Below are 14,673 nucleotides of genomic sequence, written 5' to 3' on the forward strand. Positions count from 1 at the left end.
AAACATTCACTCCCTCCACCAGAGATGGTCAGTAGCAGCAGTGTGTCCTACCTACAAGATGCACTGCAGAAATTCACCAAGGAGGTGAGGACAACACTTTTCCAAACTCATGGCCACTATCATCCAGAAGGACAACAGCAGTTGGTACATGGGAACACCACCACATGCAAGTTGCCCTCCAAGCCACTCACCATCCTGACCTGGAAATACATTTCTGTTGCTTCAATGTCACTGGGTCAAAATCCTGGAACTCGCTCCCAAATGGTGTTGTGGATGTACCTCCAGCGAATGGACTGCAGTCGTTCAAGGGAATAGCTCACCATCCCCGCTGGTACAACGAGAGATGGACAATAAATGCTGGCCTTAAGCCACATTCCCATAAGTGAATAAACAAAATATCAGCTAAAGGAAACAAACAGAAAACGCTGGAAATTGCGAGTCGTTACAATCTGTGGAAAGAGGCACATGACAGGATGGTGAATTCTTCAGTCGGAAAAATCACAGTTGAAACGTTTGCATCAGTTTCGGAGTGGAGGAAGAGGGGAATAAACCATTTATTTCCTTTCCAGCGAAGACACCGCGAAAGAAAAGCCTCACTGATCCCTCCCTCGACGGTTGATCGCGAGCCGTTGGTTTCCACGTGACCAAGAATTTCAGACAGCCAGCCGGTGACACAGACGCGCATGCGGATATGTTTCAATCAACGCACCAGCGGAGGCGCGTCGCCCGCTCTTCGGTGTCAACAAGCGCAGCCAGTCAGGGCCAGGAAGCGAGCGCACGCGCAGTTGTTGCCGCCTGGCGTTGTTGCCTCCCGCCTCTTCCGGGCAGGTAGGGTGTATGACGTCAGTCTTTGACAGGTGAGGCGGCAGTTGCCGTCCTCTGGGGAAAATCGGGCGGAAAGATGGCTGGAGGTGGGCGGCTGGAACCTGGACCAGGACGCGCAAAGCGGGCCTTCCCCCTCGTGTTTTTTTACATCTCCGCCTCTTTCCTCATTCGTGGCGCACAGACAGTACCGGAGTCGGGTTTCTGGAGCCGGACGGTGGGGCCGGTGAGTTGTGTTGACGCCTCATGCTTATCTTTGCCGGTGGAGGTACCTTCACGCTGAACGATGGCGTGACCGCTGATATGGGCTTTTCCCCTTCAAGCGGTCTGGCCGACGTTGCAAACTCGTGGGGATAAAAATATCCGCCCCATTAGGGATGCTGCGGTCTGGAGGTATTCGTCGTCGCTAGCTGCTGTCTGAGCCAACAAGTGGGGCTGCAGCCCCGTCGTAATCAAAACACATCAGATCAATGTTATCCTACTCGTTTAAATCATGCATTTCAAATATTTATTCGTGTAAAATAGACCTCCCTAAGTGCAACCCTTTCTCAAGGTAAGCACCAGGACGGAAGACTATACGTGCTGTCAGGCCTGCGAGGCATCAGCTGAAGCAGTTCCACTTGAGTAATATCCCCAAGGTGGTGTGGGCATACCTCCTGTCCAACTTGTGGATTCTTATTTCAAGCAAGAGCAGTTTTCATCATTCATCCAAGACCTGTGTACAAATGTGATGTGGACAAGTCGGGGGCTGGAAATACACAGCTAGCCAGCATCATGTCCTACCTTGATTCCATCTCATTTCCCTCTTCCCTGCCTCATTCAGGCATTCCCACTGACATCTGCAACATGAACCAACCATGCCTGTCATCTCTTCAGTAACTTCCAATTCCCTAACACCCAGCACTTTATCTTCACTATGGACATGCAGTCCTTATGCACGTTCATACCCCACAAGGATGGCCTCCAGGCCCTTTGCTTCTTCCTCTCTAACAGACTCACCTAGTCCCCCACCTCCACCTTGCTGAACTGGTCCTCACCCTTAATAGCTTTTCCTTAAATTCCTGCCATTTCCTCCAAATCCTTCGGGTCACAATAGTCACCTGGATAAGCCCCAGCTCTTTTTTGGCAATGTCGAACAGTGCTTCTTCAGTACCTACACAGGCACTGTGTCCAACTCTTCTGCCATTACATCGCTGACTGCATTGGTGTAGCATCCTGCACCCAGGCTGAACTGGAGCTGTTCATCAATTTTCCCCACAACTTCCACCCCGCACTCAAATTCATTTGTTCCATCTCTGACACCTCCCTCTCATTTCTTGACCTCTCCATTTCTACTTTCGGCGGCAGTCTCCAAATGGACACTTACTACAAACCCACAGAGGGCTTATGTCCAAAACGTCGATTCTCCTGCTCCTCGGACACTGTTTGACCTGTGCTTTTCCAGCACGTCACTCGACCCCTACTACAAACCCACAGACTCCTGTAAGTACATGGATTACACCTCCACCCACCCAGTATCCTGCAAGAACTCCATCCCATTCTCCCAATCCTCCACCGCGTCTGCTTGGACAAGGAGACATTCTACTCCCAAGCATCCGAGATGTCCCCCTATTTCGAACAAAGTGCTTTTCATCCAGACAGCCCTCCACCGCAAGACCCCCATTCCCTGTTCCATTGCTCTAAACCTCCCCACAAATGCAATAAAGACAGAGTTCCCCTTGTCCTCACCTACCACCACACCAGTCTCCGCATTTGATGCATCGTCCTTAAACCCTTCCGCTAACTCCAACTAGACCTCACCACCATGAACAACTTCCCCTCCCCTCCCCAACCGTCTCTGCCTACTGCAAGGACCATTCCCTTCAACAGTCCTTGGTTTGCACCGCTCTCCCCACCAATCCCCCGAATCCCAGGTACCTTCCCCGCAACTGAAAAAGATGTAAAACCTGCTGGTACACCACCCCTCTCAGCTCCATCCAGAGCCTCAAACTGTTCTTCCAGGTGAGATAGAGGTTCAGCTGCCTCTCTTCCAACCTAGTTTACTGCATCAGATTCTCCCGATGTGGCCTTTACATAGGAGCAACCAAACGTAAAATTAGGGAAGCATCTCAGCTAGGCCCACAGGCCGACCAGACCTCCCAGTCACCAGCCATTTTAATTCACCTTCTCACTCCCTTTCCAAATGACCATCCTTGGCCTCCTCCATTGCCACAACAAACCAAACCACAAATTGGAGGAACAACACCTCATCTTCCGCCTCGGTTGCCTACAGCTTCGAGGACTCAACATTGAGTTCTCCAATTTCATATATCCTCTCTTCCCATTCTTCCACTCCTCCCAGCCATCTACTGGATTCACTCCTCCCATTCACTAATCCGTTCGTACGTCTCCCTGTCTTCACCTATCCCTGCTTCACCCTGCCCCTGCAGCTCGCCCAATACCTACCCCCCTGTCCTGAAGAACGGTTATGCCTGAACCGTCGATTGCTCCATCTCCTGATATTGCCTGTCTTGCTCTGTTCTTCCAGCCTCCTGTCTGTCGACTTTGAATCCTAGTATTTGCAGTTTTTATTTTTGCAGTCTCTTACAAAATGTGATGATCAGCTATCTCTGACCTGTCACAAACCAAATACTATTTATTTGCTGCTTTTTAAAAAAAAATCAAATGCCATTACACTTTAAAACTTGTTAAAAGTGATTGGATAGATTTTGTTTTGGAAAGGAGGTAAAATTTGAAAATTATGTAGACTTGAGGTTTAGTTAATACAAAATAATTGTTTCCTTGAGCAAAGGGATTCATATCAAGGGCAGAAATTTCTTAAGTTCATAAGGTATAGGAGCAGAATTAGGCCATTTGTTCCATCGAGTCTGCTCTGCCAGTCGATCACAGCTAATCTGCTCCCCACCCCAATCTTCCTGCCTTCTTCCCATAATTCTTCAATCCTTTACCAATTAAAAATCTATCCCACTCCTCAGATTTACCCACTGTCCCAGCATCCACTGCACTCCAACACATTCCACAGATTTAAAGTAGATCAAAGAACTTAGGATATTGGAGATTTGATTCAAAAACAGGAGAAACACAGCAGCTCTGGAAACAAAAGCAGAGTTAACGTTTTGAATCCAATGACCACCTTCAGAACACAGATTTAAAGTAATTTTTTTTGAATGAGTTCGGTTTCTTGTTGTCACACATACCAAAATACAATGAAAAGTGGTGTTTTGTGTGCCATACAGGCAGATTGTTCCATACAATGTGCATCAGGGTAGTAGGACAGGCTGCAGAGTTAAAGCTGCAGCGAAAGGGATCAGAAAGAACAATTTTGAGAGAAAAGATTAAAAGATGGTTGAAGAAGTTTTGCTGTTAAACCCTAAGTGGAAGGCAGATATTGGGTGTTTGGAACTCATAGAAGCTTTTATAGTGAGGATTTGGCCCATCAGGCCTGAAGAGTGCCCTACCCTACCCCATATTTACCATAGCAAACTCATCTAGCCTGAACATGCCTGGTTGTTGCGAATAATTTAGCAGAGCCAATCCACCTAATCTGTACGTTTTTTGACTGTGGGAGAAAAACAGAAATTCATGGAGGGAACATGCAAACTCCAGACAAGCAGTCACCCGAGGCTGGAATTGAACTCTGGTCCCTGGCATTGTGTGAGTCATCAGTGTTCACCACTGAGCTACCATACTGGTCTTCTGTCTTGACCACCCTTCCAAGCAGCAACTCGTGGAGGCAGAAATTATCACACTCAAGTAATACTTCAATGTGCACTCAATGCCATCATTTACACTGAAAATGATACTACGAGGTGAGATCAAAACAAAGTATAGAAAGAGCTAGGAAATGGGTTTACACCAGGTAGAGATTTTTGGCCAGCATTCAAGTTCAGGATGGGGCAAATGGACTCCGTCTACTGTAAATTTGTCTGATTCTGTATTTTTATTATATTGACCAACCTCTCCCCTCACCTGAGGCCTGGTGATCCTCGAGTTAAATCACCGCCAGTTGTGTCTCTCTAATGAGAGAATAGCCCTTTGGCCAGCAGGACTATGGCAACTTTGCCTTTATATTCAGTAGAAATGTATTGATTGCAGAGTTTAGTTTTAGACATGTACTTTTAGACTTTACTTTTGATAAACAAATGAAAATTATGTGGAGCTTTCTCATGCATGAAATTATAATTGAGCATCCAAGTAGTTGTCTTGGGTTAAGTAATGATCTTGTGCTAGAAATCTGAATTGTTTCACCCTGTCTCTGTGTACAATGGAATACATATCATACTGCACAGAAGGCAGCCATTTGACCCGTCATGTCTGTGGTGATCCTATAACAGAGCTGATGATGTCATTTCATTGCCTTATCCCTGTAGTCCTGCACAAGTTTTCATTTTAAATCTTTATCCAGTTCTCTTAATAAGACCTTTCAGATCTTTTGTATACATCTCTCTCTGTTCATCTATTGAAAAAGTGACCAATGAAGAATAACATTTTCTTGATAGTACAGATTTTATCTTTCTGGCCATACAGATACCTACTATTTGCCTGAGGAAATAAAATTAAGCTTTTAAATCATATTCCATTTGATTTTCATGCAATTTGATATCTGACACACAAGTTCTTAGTGTCCTGGTTTAGTACTTACCTATAAATGCATTGAGAGATGAGCAATAAATGCTGTTCCAGCTAGTCATACCCATGTTATATAAATAAATAAAAAGTGAAGACGGTGAAAATGAAAGCAGCCATTACCAAATTCTGGCACCTATAAAATTCAAGCAGGCAATCAAATACTTGTACTTTGTACCAAGTTGCCCGCTTTGTGAATCAGATTGTTAGTGCTCGTGGGCTAGGCGGTTGATACTCCTGACATAGTAAGATGAATCAAATGTCACTGTGCTTGAACCATTAATAATATTGAATTTGAAAGTTTTCAGCTCTGAAAGTAATAAATGGACCTAAATGTCAACTTAAAATTTCCAACTATTCCTCTCAACAACAATTTTTCTACACCAACTTTTGTAAAATAAATTAATTTTTGTCTCCCATCACTTCCTTAGTTTATTTATCATTGTAAATTTAATGACATCAGCCTCCCGAACAAAGGGAATAGTCTCTTCCTCAATGCATCAAAATTATTAATTAATTTAAAATCTCTATTCAATCCTTGTGTGTTTTTGTATAATATTGGAAGTGGTCTCTGTATCTTGAGGTGAAAAATGTGTTGCTGGAAAAGTGTAGCAGGTCAGGCAGCATCCAAGGAGCAGGAGAATCAACGTTTCGGGCATAATCTCTTCTTCAGGAATCTGATATCCAGCATCTGCAGTCCTCACTTTCTCCTCTGTATCTTGAGGCTCTACTTGCAGTTGTTTCTCATTCAACTGAACATTTACTGTGATGGCTTTAATATCCTTTTTACTTCCATCTTTTCTACATCCACTCTTGTCTAAGCCAATTTGGAACATTTTGGGAGAGAGGTCCAAATTAGTAATACTTACTGGGTTTTAAAAAATTTCCTGACTGGTCAAGGTGTAACTTGATAATTAAGTCCTCTTAGAGTCATAGAGATGTATAGCATGGTAACAGACCCTTCGGTCCAACCTGTCCATGCCAACCAGATATCCCAACCCAGTCTAGTCCCACCTGCTAGCACCCAGCCCATATCCCTCCAAACCCTTCCTATTCATATACCCATCCAAATGCCTCTTAAATGTTGCAATTGTACCAGCCTCCACCACATCATCTGGCAGCTCATACCATACACGTACCACCCTCTGAGTGAAAAAGTTGTCCCTTAGGTCTCTCTTATATCTTTCCCCTCTCACCCTAAACCTATGCCCTCGAGTTCTGGACTCCCCGACCCCAGGGAAAAGACTTTGTCTATTTATCCTATCTATCCCCCTCATAATTTTGTAATCTCTATAAGGTCACCCCTCAGCCTCCGATGCTCCAGGCAAAACAGCCTCAGCCTGTCCAGCCTTTCCCTATAGATCAAATCCTCCAACCCTGGCAACATCCTTGTAAATCTTTTCTGAACCCTTTCAAGTTTCACAACATCTTTCCGATAGGAAGGAGACCAGAATTGCACGCAATATTCCAACATTGGCCTAACCAATGTCCTGTACAGCCGCAACATGACCTCCTAACTCCTGTACTCAATACTCTGACCAATAAAGGAAAGCATACCAAATGCCTTCTTCACTATCCTATCTACCTGTGACTCCACTTTCAAGGAGCTATGAAACTGCACTCCAAGGTCTCTTTGTTTAGCAACACTCCCTAGGATCTTACCATTAAGTGTATATGTCCTGCTAAGATTTGCTTTCCCAAAATGCAGCACTTCGCATTTATCTGAATTAAACTCCATCTGCCACTTCTCAGCCCATTGGCCCATCTGGTCCAGATCCTGTTGTAACCCTCTTCGCTGTCCACTACACCTCCAATTTTGGTGTCATGACTTCTTCCAAATGAATTAGTTTTTGTCTATACTCTTAAATTGTTTTGGTATTTGAAATTCCTCCATTGACTTGCACATCAATTTCCTATGCTCGAGAGTATAAGCCAAGTTTATTAAACCTCTGAACTATGGTATCATTCTGTGCTGTACCACCTAAAAGGTTAATAAGTCTTTCCTGAGATACAGTTATCAAACATCCAGTTGGCTCCAACTAAGTTTCCGTATAAGTGTAATTTCACTGTTTTCAATCCAGTTGTCTTTCTCCAGTACTTGATCAACACTTTTGTACCTTTTTGGATCTTAAATTTTATTTTGTGAACTGATCTTCAAAATCTCTTTGCTCAACTATGATTCCTAGACTTTAGACAATACAAAACTGTTGCTTATAATCTATCCCATATCAAGTCCTTTTCATTGAATAATTCCTATGCTCACTGAGCTGCAGTGGCTTAGATACTTCAATTTAAAATGCATCCTCATGTTTTAGTCCTTCTGGAGTGGGGGATACAGTTACAACATTTAAAAGACATTGGGATAAGTACATGAATAGAAAACGTTTGGGCTAAACTCGGGCAAGTGGGACTGGTTTTGTTTGGGAACATGGTTGGCGTGGACTAGTTGGACCGAAGGGTCAGTTTTGATTCTGTAAGCCTCTATGACACAAAGTAAACATGAAGAGAGAAGTAATAAACAGATGAATAAAGCGTTGGTACTGAAGGACAGGCTAGAATACATGGACCAAACATTTCTGCAGATAAATGCATGGGATGTAAGGAATAAATTAACTGAGCTGTAGGCACATTGAAATTGGAGATTCTGATGTAGTAGCCGTTCCTGCATCATTCCTGCAAGGCTGATGGGACTGTGGACTAAATATACTGGCTTACAAGGTTCACAGCTGAAAATGTGTTGCTGGTTAAAGCACAGCAGGTCAGGCAGCATTCAAGGAACAGGAAATTCGACGTTTCGGGCCAGAGCCCTTCATCAAGGTTCACAGGGTGAATAGGGAAACTGATGAAGAGAGTGGACAAGCCTTATTGATTACAAACAAACTTCAATGATGAGGAAGGCTGAAATGACAAGAAACCATCCAGTGGAGACTTGCAAGTGAACTGAGGAACAGTAAAGGATTTAAAATTACAATGTGATGCATAGATCCATTGGTAGCAACTCTGAAGTGCTAGATTGTATAAATGCAAAAATTTGGCAAGAATACATCAGAGGCAGAGTTAAGTGGGGGGGTTAACTTTCCCATAGATTGGGAGAAAGAGACAAGAAAGTGAAACTCTGGAATGTCTGGGATAGTTTCCTACAGCAATACGTCCCTGATGCAACAGGGGGCAAATAATATTGGAGTTAGTGATGAGCCATGAGCTGAATTTAATTAGTAACCTAATTCTGGCTATTAGGTTCACGAGGTCAATTCCTGGAATGCGGGACTATCTTGTGTTGAAAGATTGGAGCGACTGGGCTTGTATACCCTTGAGTTTAGAAGACCTGAGAGGGAATCTGATTGAGATGAATAAGATTATTAAAGGATTGGACACTCTGGAGGCAGGAAACATGTTTCTGCTGATAGGTGAGTCCGAAACCAGAGGACACAGTTTAAAAATAAGGGGTAGGCCATTTAGGACAGAGATGAGGAGAAACATCTTCACCCAGAAAGTGGTGGGTGTGTGGAATGCTCTGCCCCAGAAGGCAGTGGAGACCCAGTCCCTGAATTTGTTTAAGAAAGTGTTGGATAGAGCACTCAAGGATAGTGGAATCAAGGGTTATGGAGATAAGGCAGGAACAGGATACTGATTGAGGATGTTCAGCCATGATCACAATGAATGGTGGTGCAGGCTCGAAGGTCAGAATGGCCTACTCCTGCACCTATTATCTATAATTGTGCATTTCTCATTTATCAAATAGTGTATAGACTATGATTGACTCCAATGTAGCATTTGAAAGTGAAAAGCACAAATAAATTATTAGAACTTTAGATTTTGTTAAGGTGAACTTTAATCAGTAAAGTCATAGTAAACAGGGAAAATCTGTTGCTAAAACTGAAATTGCTGGAGCATTTATGAAGAGAAGATAAAGCCAATATTTCAGGTCCAGAGACCCTTCAACAGAACAATTCATATCTAGAGGACTGGAGTACAAAGATGCAGAAGTTATGTCTCCGTTATACAAAAGCCTGACTAGACTTAGAGTTCTATGAGCTGATTTAGGGACTACACTTTAGGAGGCAAAAAAGCAAACTTTCTATTCAGCAAGCAGCTATGGGAACAGGAGTGTGCCGGTTGTTCAAATATTCTGGTTGATCAAGAGGCATACACAATCAATAGCGATGTAATATAGGGGTATACACATCACATAAATGTGCCTTACGTAAAATTTACCAACAGAGAGCTTTTGTACTTGCACCCTCAACTGACTACTCAGATATCACTGAGGTGCATAATTTTTGTTGATTTGAGAATGCCAGTTAAAGTTGCCACTTGAAACAAAGTTTGCTATATTGGCCTTGGAGGGAGTCCAAAGCAGGTTTACAAGTATGATACCAGAACTTCAGGGGTTAAGGTTTGAGGAGAGATTACACAAATGAGGCCTGTTTTCTCTAGAATGTAGATGGTGAAGAAGTAATCTGATCAAAGTCTTCATGATACTAATATGCAAAGACGGGATAAATAAAGATACACTATTTCCACTGGTTGGGGGTTCTAGAACTAGGGAGCAAATCGAAAAATTAGGGCCAGATCATGATATTTCTGAAGTAATGTTGGGAAGCACTTCTCCACAGATTAGAGGGGTTTGGAATTCTCTTCCACAAACTGCAGTTGCTAATTTTATTTTGATCAGCAAAAGCATTCAGGGCTATAGGCCAGAGGCAGGTTTATAGAATTAGACCACAAATCAGCCATTATTTCACTGATGGAATGGACTCAAGCTCAATGGTCTTGTCATTTATAACTCTGTAAGCTACTCAAGACCTGTACAGAAGTGTGTTTGTCTGACTTGGGTCTCCTGTGATTAGATTCCCTACAGATTAGATTTCCTACAGTGTGGAAACAGGCCCTTTGGCCCTACAAGTCCACACCGACCCGCTGAAGCGTAACCCACCCAGACCCATTCTCCTACATTTACCCCTTACCTAACACTAATTTAGCATGGCCAATTCACCTGACCTGCACGTTTTTGGATTGTGGGAGGAAACCCACGCAGACACGGGGAGAATGTGCAAGCTCCACACAGTCAGTCGCCTGAGGCGGGAATTGAACCCAGGTCTCTGGCGCTGTGAGGCTAACCACTGTGCCACCGTGCTGCCCACTGTGCATCCCTTTCTTTTTGTGCCACCTTTTTGTTTTAGCTGCCTCTTCAGCTGTGTAGCCTACGTGCTGTAGAACATTCTCTCTAAAACAGGCTGAATTTCCACTTTTTTTTGATAATTTCCTCACTCAATCTCTTCTGACTCCACCTTTTTCTTTTCCTTTCACTTGTTTATCTTCTTGACAGGGGACTCATTTTACATTGATTGTGCCTTAGAGCATTTTTCAGTGTTTAAGGTATTTTGACAATGTGTATCTTTCCTTGTTTTTGAGATTTCATTGCCATTATGATCATTTTCTCAGGCTGAACTGACAGTTTGTAACTTTTCATCATGTTTGACCCTGAGCTGACCTTCAAAGAAAAGCAGGGAAATTATCTCTGGTGACAACATTTATACCTTATCCGCTGTCACAAAAACAAACTGGCTATTATCACATTATTGTTTGTGGGAATTTGCTGTGCACATGTTGTCTGCTGTATTTCCTACACTATAACAGTACCTACACTTCAAGAGTACTTAATTGGCTGGAAAGTACTCTGCGACATCTACTGGTCAAAAAAAGCATTATATAAGTCTAAGACTTTCTTTTACCCCAACCTTGTAAATATGAGGGGCATCAGTTACTTGGATAGATTGGAGAACCTGATGATCATCTTGGAGAAGAAAAGATTGCAACAATATCTGTTAGAACTGTTCAAAAGTAGAGATAAATGTTCCACTGGGCACAAGTTGTGAGAAACTGAACCCTAATTTTAAGCTTAATAGCAAAAACGCAATATAAGGAAAAACTTTTTTAAGCACTACATAGTTAATATCTGGAATCCACTAGTTGAGAGTATGTTAGAAGTGGATTCAATCATGGCTTTCAAAGGGCAGTTAGATAAATGGCTAAAGAGAGAAAACTTGCAAAGTGCATGAGTGTCACTAGCTTTGTGGGGAGTTGGCACTGACTTTGTGACGTCAGATCTTTTATTGTTCATCCTGATTGCCCTTGACCTGAGTGGCTTTCTGGATCATGTTAAGAGCCAACCATGCAACATGCAACCATGTTGCATTTGAAGTTGCATATGGGTCAGACTGGTTAAGGATGAAACATTTCCTTCCCTGACAGCTTTAATGAACCAAATAAGTATTCTTGTGTCCATTATTAATTTCGTGGCCACCATTACTGAGTCTAAATTTTTATTCCAGAGTTTTATTAATTGAATTTAAATTTCACCAGCTGTATTTGAACCCATGCCGCAGAGCATTTGTCTGGGTTTCTGGTTTACTACTTCAGTGAAATTGCCACAAAGTCACTATTTCCTCAAGTGGCCATTTCTTGTGCTTTAGTTGTTTTTTGTTGATGTCATTGTTGTGCATCAGCTATACATTTGCGTATTTTGCATTAAACTGTGTTTTAGGAATTAAAGTTTTACACTTATTTGGTTTTACACTTGGTTTAAAAAAAACACTGGTATTACCTAATATAAATGCACATGAAACAAACTTGTGTTGGCTTCAAAAGCAGACGTTGTTGGAAAAGCTCAGCAGGTCTGGCAGCATCTGTGAAGAGAAGTCAGAGTTAATGTTTCAGGTCCGGTGACCCTTCCTCAGAACTGCACTTTTCCTTTGAGGAAAGGTTACCGGACCCGAAACATTAACTGATTTCTCTTCACAGATGCTGCCAGACCTGCTGAGCTTTTCCAGCAACTTCTGTTTTTATTTCTGATTTATGGTATCTGTAGTTCTTTGGATTGGTTATATTTAATTAACTTGTGTTTATTGTACAAGGTCAAAGGGCTCTTGTGGCATAGTGGTAGGTCTGTGTACAAGTTCTATCTGTTTGAGTATGTCATAATATCTCTGAAGAAGTTGATTAGAAAAATTACCTGCAAGATCAAAGTTAAAAGTGTACATACTGAACAATGGCTGACCCATCATTAACTCGACCAGAATGTTCAATGCGTCTGTCTTTGCTAAAGTTTAACTTTTTAATTAATAATCTGTCATAGAGACCTGTAAACTCCATGTAATATAAATTATTCATGAGTATCAGAATTCAAGTAATTTCATAATTATTCATTCAATGGATGAACGGTATCTGTTAAGAACCTAACAAAATGCTTATGCATGTTTTGGGATCATGGTGACAAATGTTTCTGGTGCTTAACTAGAATATAGCGACTCCGGTGCTGATAATGTCACTTTAACTTTTTAAAACATACTTGAAACAATATTAGCATGATCTCCATTTTTGTTTTATTACTTTTGACCAATGCTTGTGATTCAAATTTTATTTTCAGAACCATAAGCCACTGCTGTTTACAAAAACAATGTTTAACAAAACAGATATTGTACTTGAAGGTAAGTTAAGTTTATTTTGAACCTAACTTGTGATTTTTTTTTTGAAAGCAGTTGGTGTACATCTACAGTCGTTAAATACGCAACAGTTATTTTCAATGTTTTTTCTGAAATAAAAATATAAAACTTCTATCCAAATATGGTTAATAGCTATGTCTCCCTGTGCACACTTTGCAGCTGTGCTGTTTTCCTCTTGAATTACCCTGAAAAATCTAATGATCTTTTAAAAAGTAGGACAGGGAGAAAATGGGTGACTTACTCCTGTTTCTGATAATGACACACTAATAAAGTATGAGTTCTGTGACAAATGACTTGTAATGTTATGCTTCCATTTTCATTTTATGGGGAGACTGTATTTTCCTCATTCTCCTCAGCTTCTCTGTTGCTATTGATATCCTTTCCTCTGTTGCCCAGCTTCCTAGACTGCACTTACTTGATTTTTTTTTCCTTTCCAACTGGAGCAGGTGAAACTTAAGACACTAAAATAGACAAATCTTGAGCACTTGATGATCGAGGGTTGCAGGGTTTTACAGCATGAAAAGAGGCCCTTCGGTCCATCGTGTTTGCGCCAGTTATCAAACATCCATCCATTTTAATCCCATTTCTCAGAACTTGACCCATAGTCTTGTAAACTGTACCAAATAAAGTATGCATCTAAATCATTCTTAAATATCTTGGAGGATTCTGCCTTTACCATCCTTTGAGGCAGTGAGTTCCATTGTCCTCTCTGGGTGAAAATATTTTTCCTCAAATCCTTTCTAAACCTACTGGTGCTTTAAAACCGTGCCCTGAATTACTGACTGCTCTACTAAAGGGAGATGTTTCTCCCTGTTTACTCTATCTCCCTCAGAACCTTGTACACCATCCTTTTTTGCTCTGAGAGGAACCCCACCTTATCTCGTCTCTCTTCATAACTGAATCTCTCCAGCCAGAGAATATCTTGCTGAATCTGTTCTGCACTGTCTGTAGCGCAATCACATCTTAGGTACAGTGTGTCAACTTGAACTGACCTGAACACAGTACAGTACTCCTGTGGCCTGACTAACATTATATAAAGCTCCGTCAAAATCCCTGGCTTTTGTATTCAGTACCCATAGAAACAAGTATCCCCTATTTCTTCATAGCCATCTTATCTACCTGATCTGTTGCAAATGGATGTGCATGCCAGGGTCCCTCTGAGTCTTTCTTCCTGGGCTGCTGCCATTCATCACATCCTCCCAAGATTTGCTATTCCTTTCAAAATTATTACCTCACATCTTTTGGGATTAAATTTCATTTGCCACTGTTCTGCCAATCTGACTAGCCCATCTATATCAGCTGATAGTGAGGAGCAAAGCTAGAGACTGTTTGTCATACCATCAATTCTTATGTCATCTGTGCTTACTAATCATATCTCCTACATTTGTGTCTTGGTCATTAACACTATAAATAGTAAGGGGCCAATCATCAAACCTTGTGGTACATTACTGGACAAAGTACAAAAATACCCTTTGACAGTCACTGTCCTACCACAAAGCCAGTTTTGGATGCAATTTGCCAAATTGCCCTGGGTTGCTCAGGCTCTTAACATCTTAACCAATGCCAGACCTTTATTAAAAGTCTTACTGAAATCAATGTAGACCATGAGAACTGTCCTACTTTCATGTACACCTTTGAAAAATGGTACCACATGAGCTGTCTTCCAGAGAGGATTTGACAATTCACGTCAGAGCCCCTGAAATATCCTTCCTTGCCTCCC

At 41.9% G+C, this 14,673-nt stretch overlaps 1 protein-coding gene across 1 annotated transcript in view; it reads left to right on the plus strand.

The window, feature by feature from the left end:
* The first annotated feature begins 750 nt into the window (after nucleotides 1–750).
* The window catches only part of tmem87b (transmembrane protein 87B), a 52,589-nt gene continuing 38,666 nt past the window's right edge, over nucleotides 751–14,673 (plus strand). The window contains exons 1-2 of the mRNA XM_060849001.1: nucleotides 751–1,048; nucleotides 12,878–12,938. Of these exons, the coding sequence (XP_060704984.1) occupies nucleotides 902–1,048; nucleotides 12,878–12,938 (208 nt within the window). The 5' untranslated portion in view covers nucleotides 751–901. The remainder of the gene's footprint in view (nucleotides 1,049–12,877; nucleotides 12,939–14,673) is intronic.

This window comes from Hemiscyllium ocellatum, chromosome 3 (genome assembly GCF_020745735.1).
Source record: "Hemiscyllium ocellatum isolate sHemOce1 chromosome 3, sHemOce1.pat.X.cur, whole genome shotgun sequence".
Classification (NCBI taxonomy): domain Eukaryota; kingdom Metazoa; phylum Chordata; class Chondrichthyes; order Orectolobiformes; family Hemiscylliidae; genus Hemiscyllium; species Hemiscyllium ocellatum.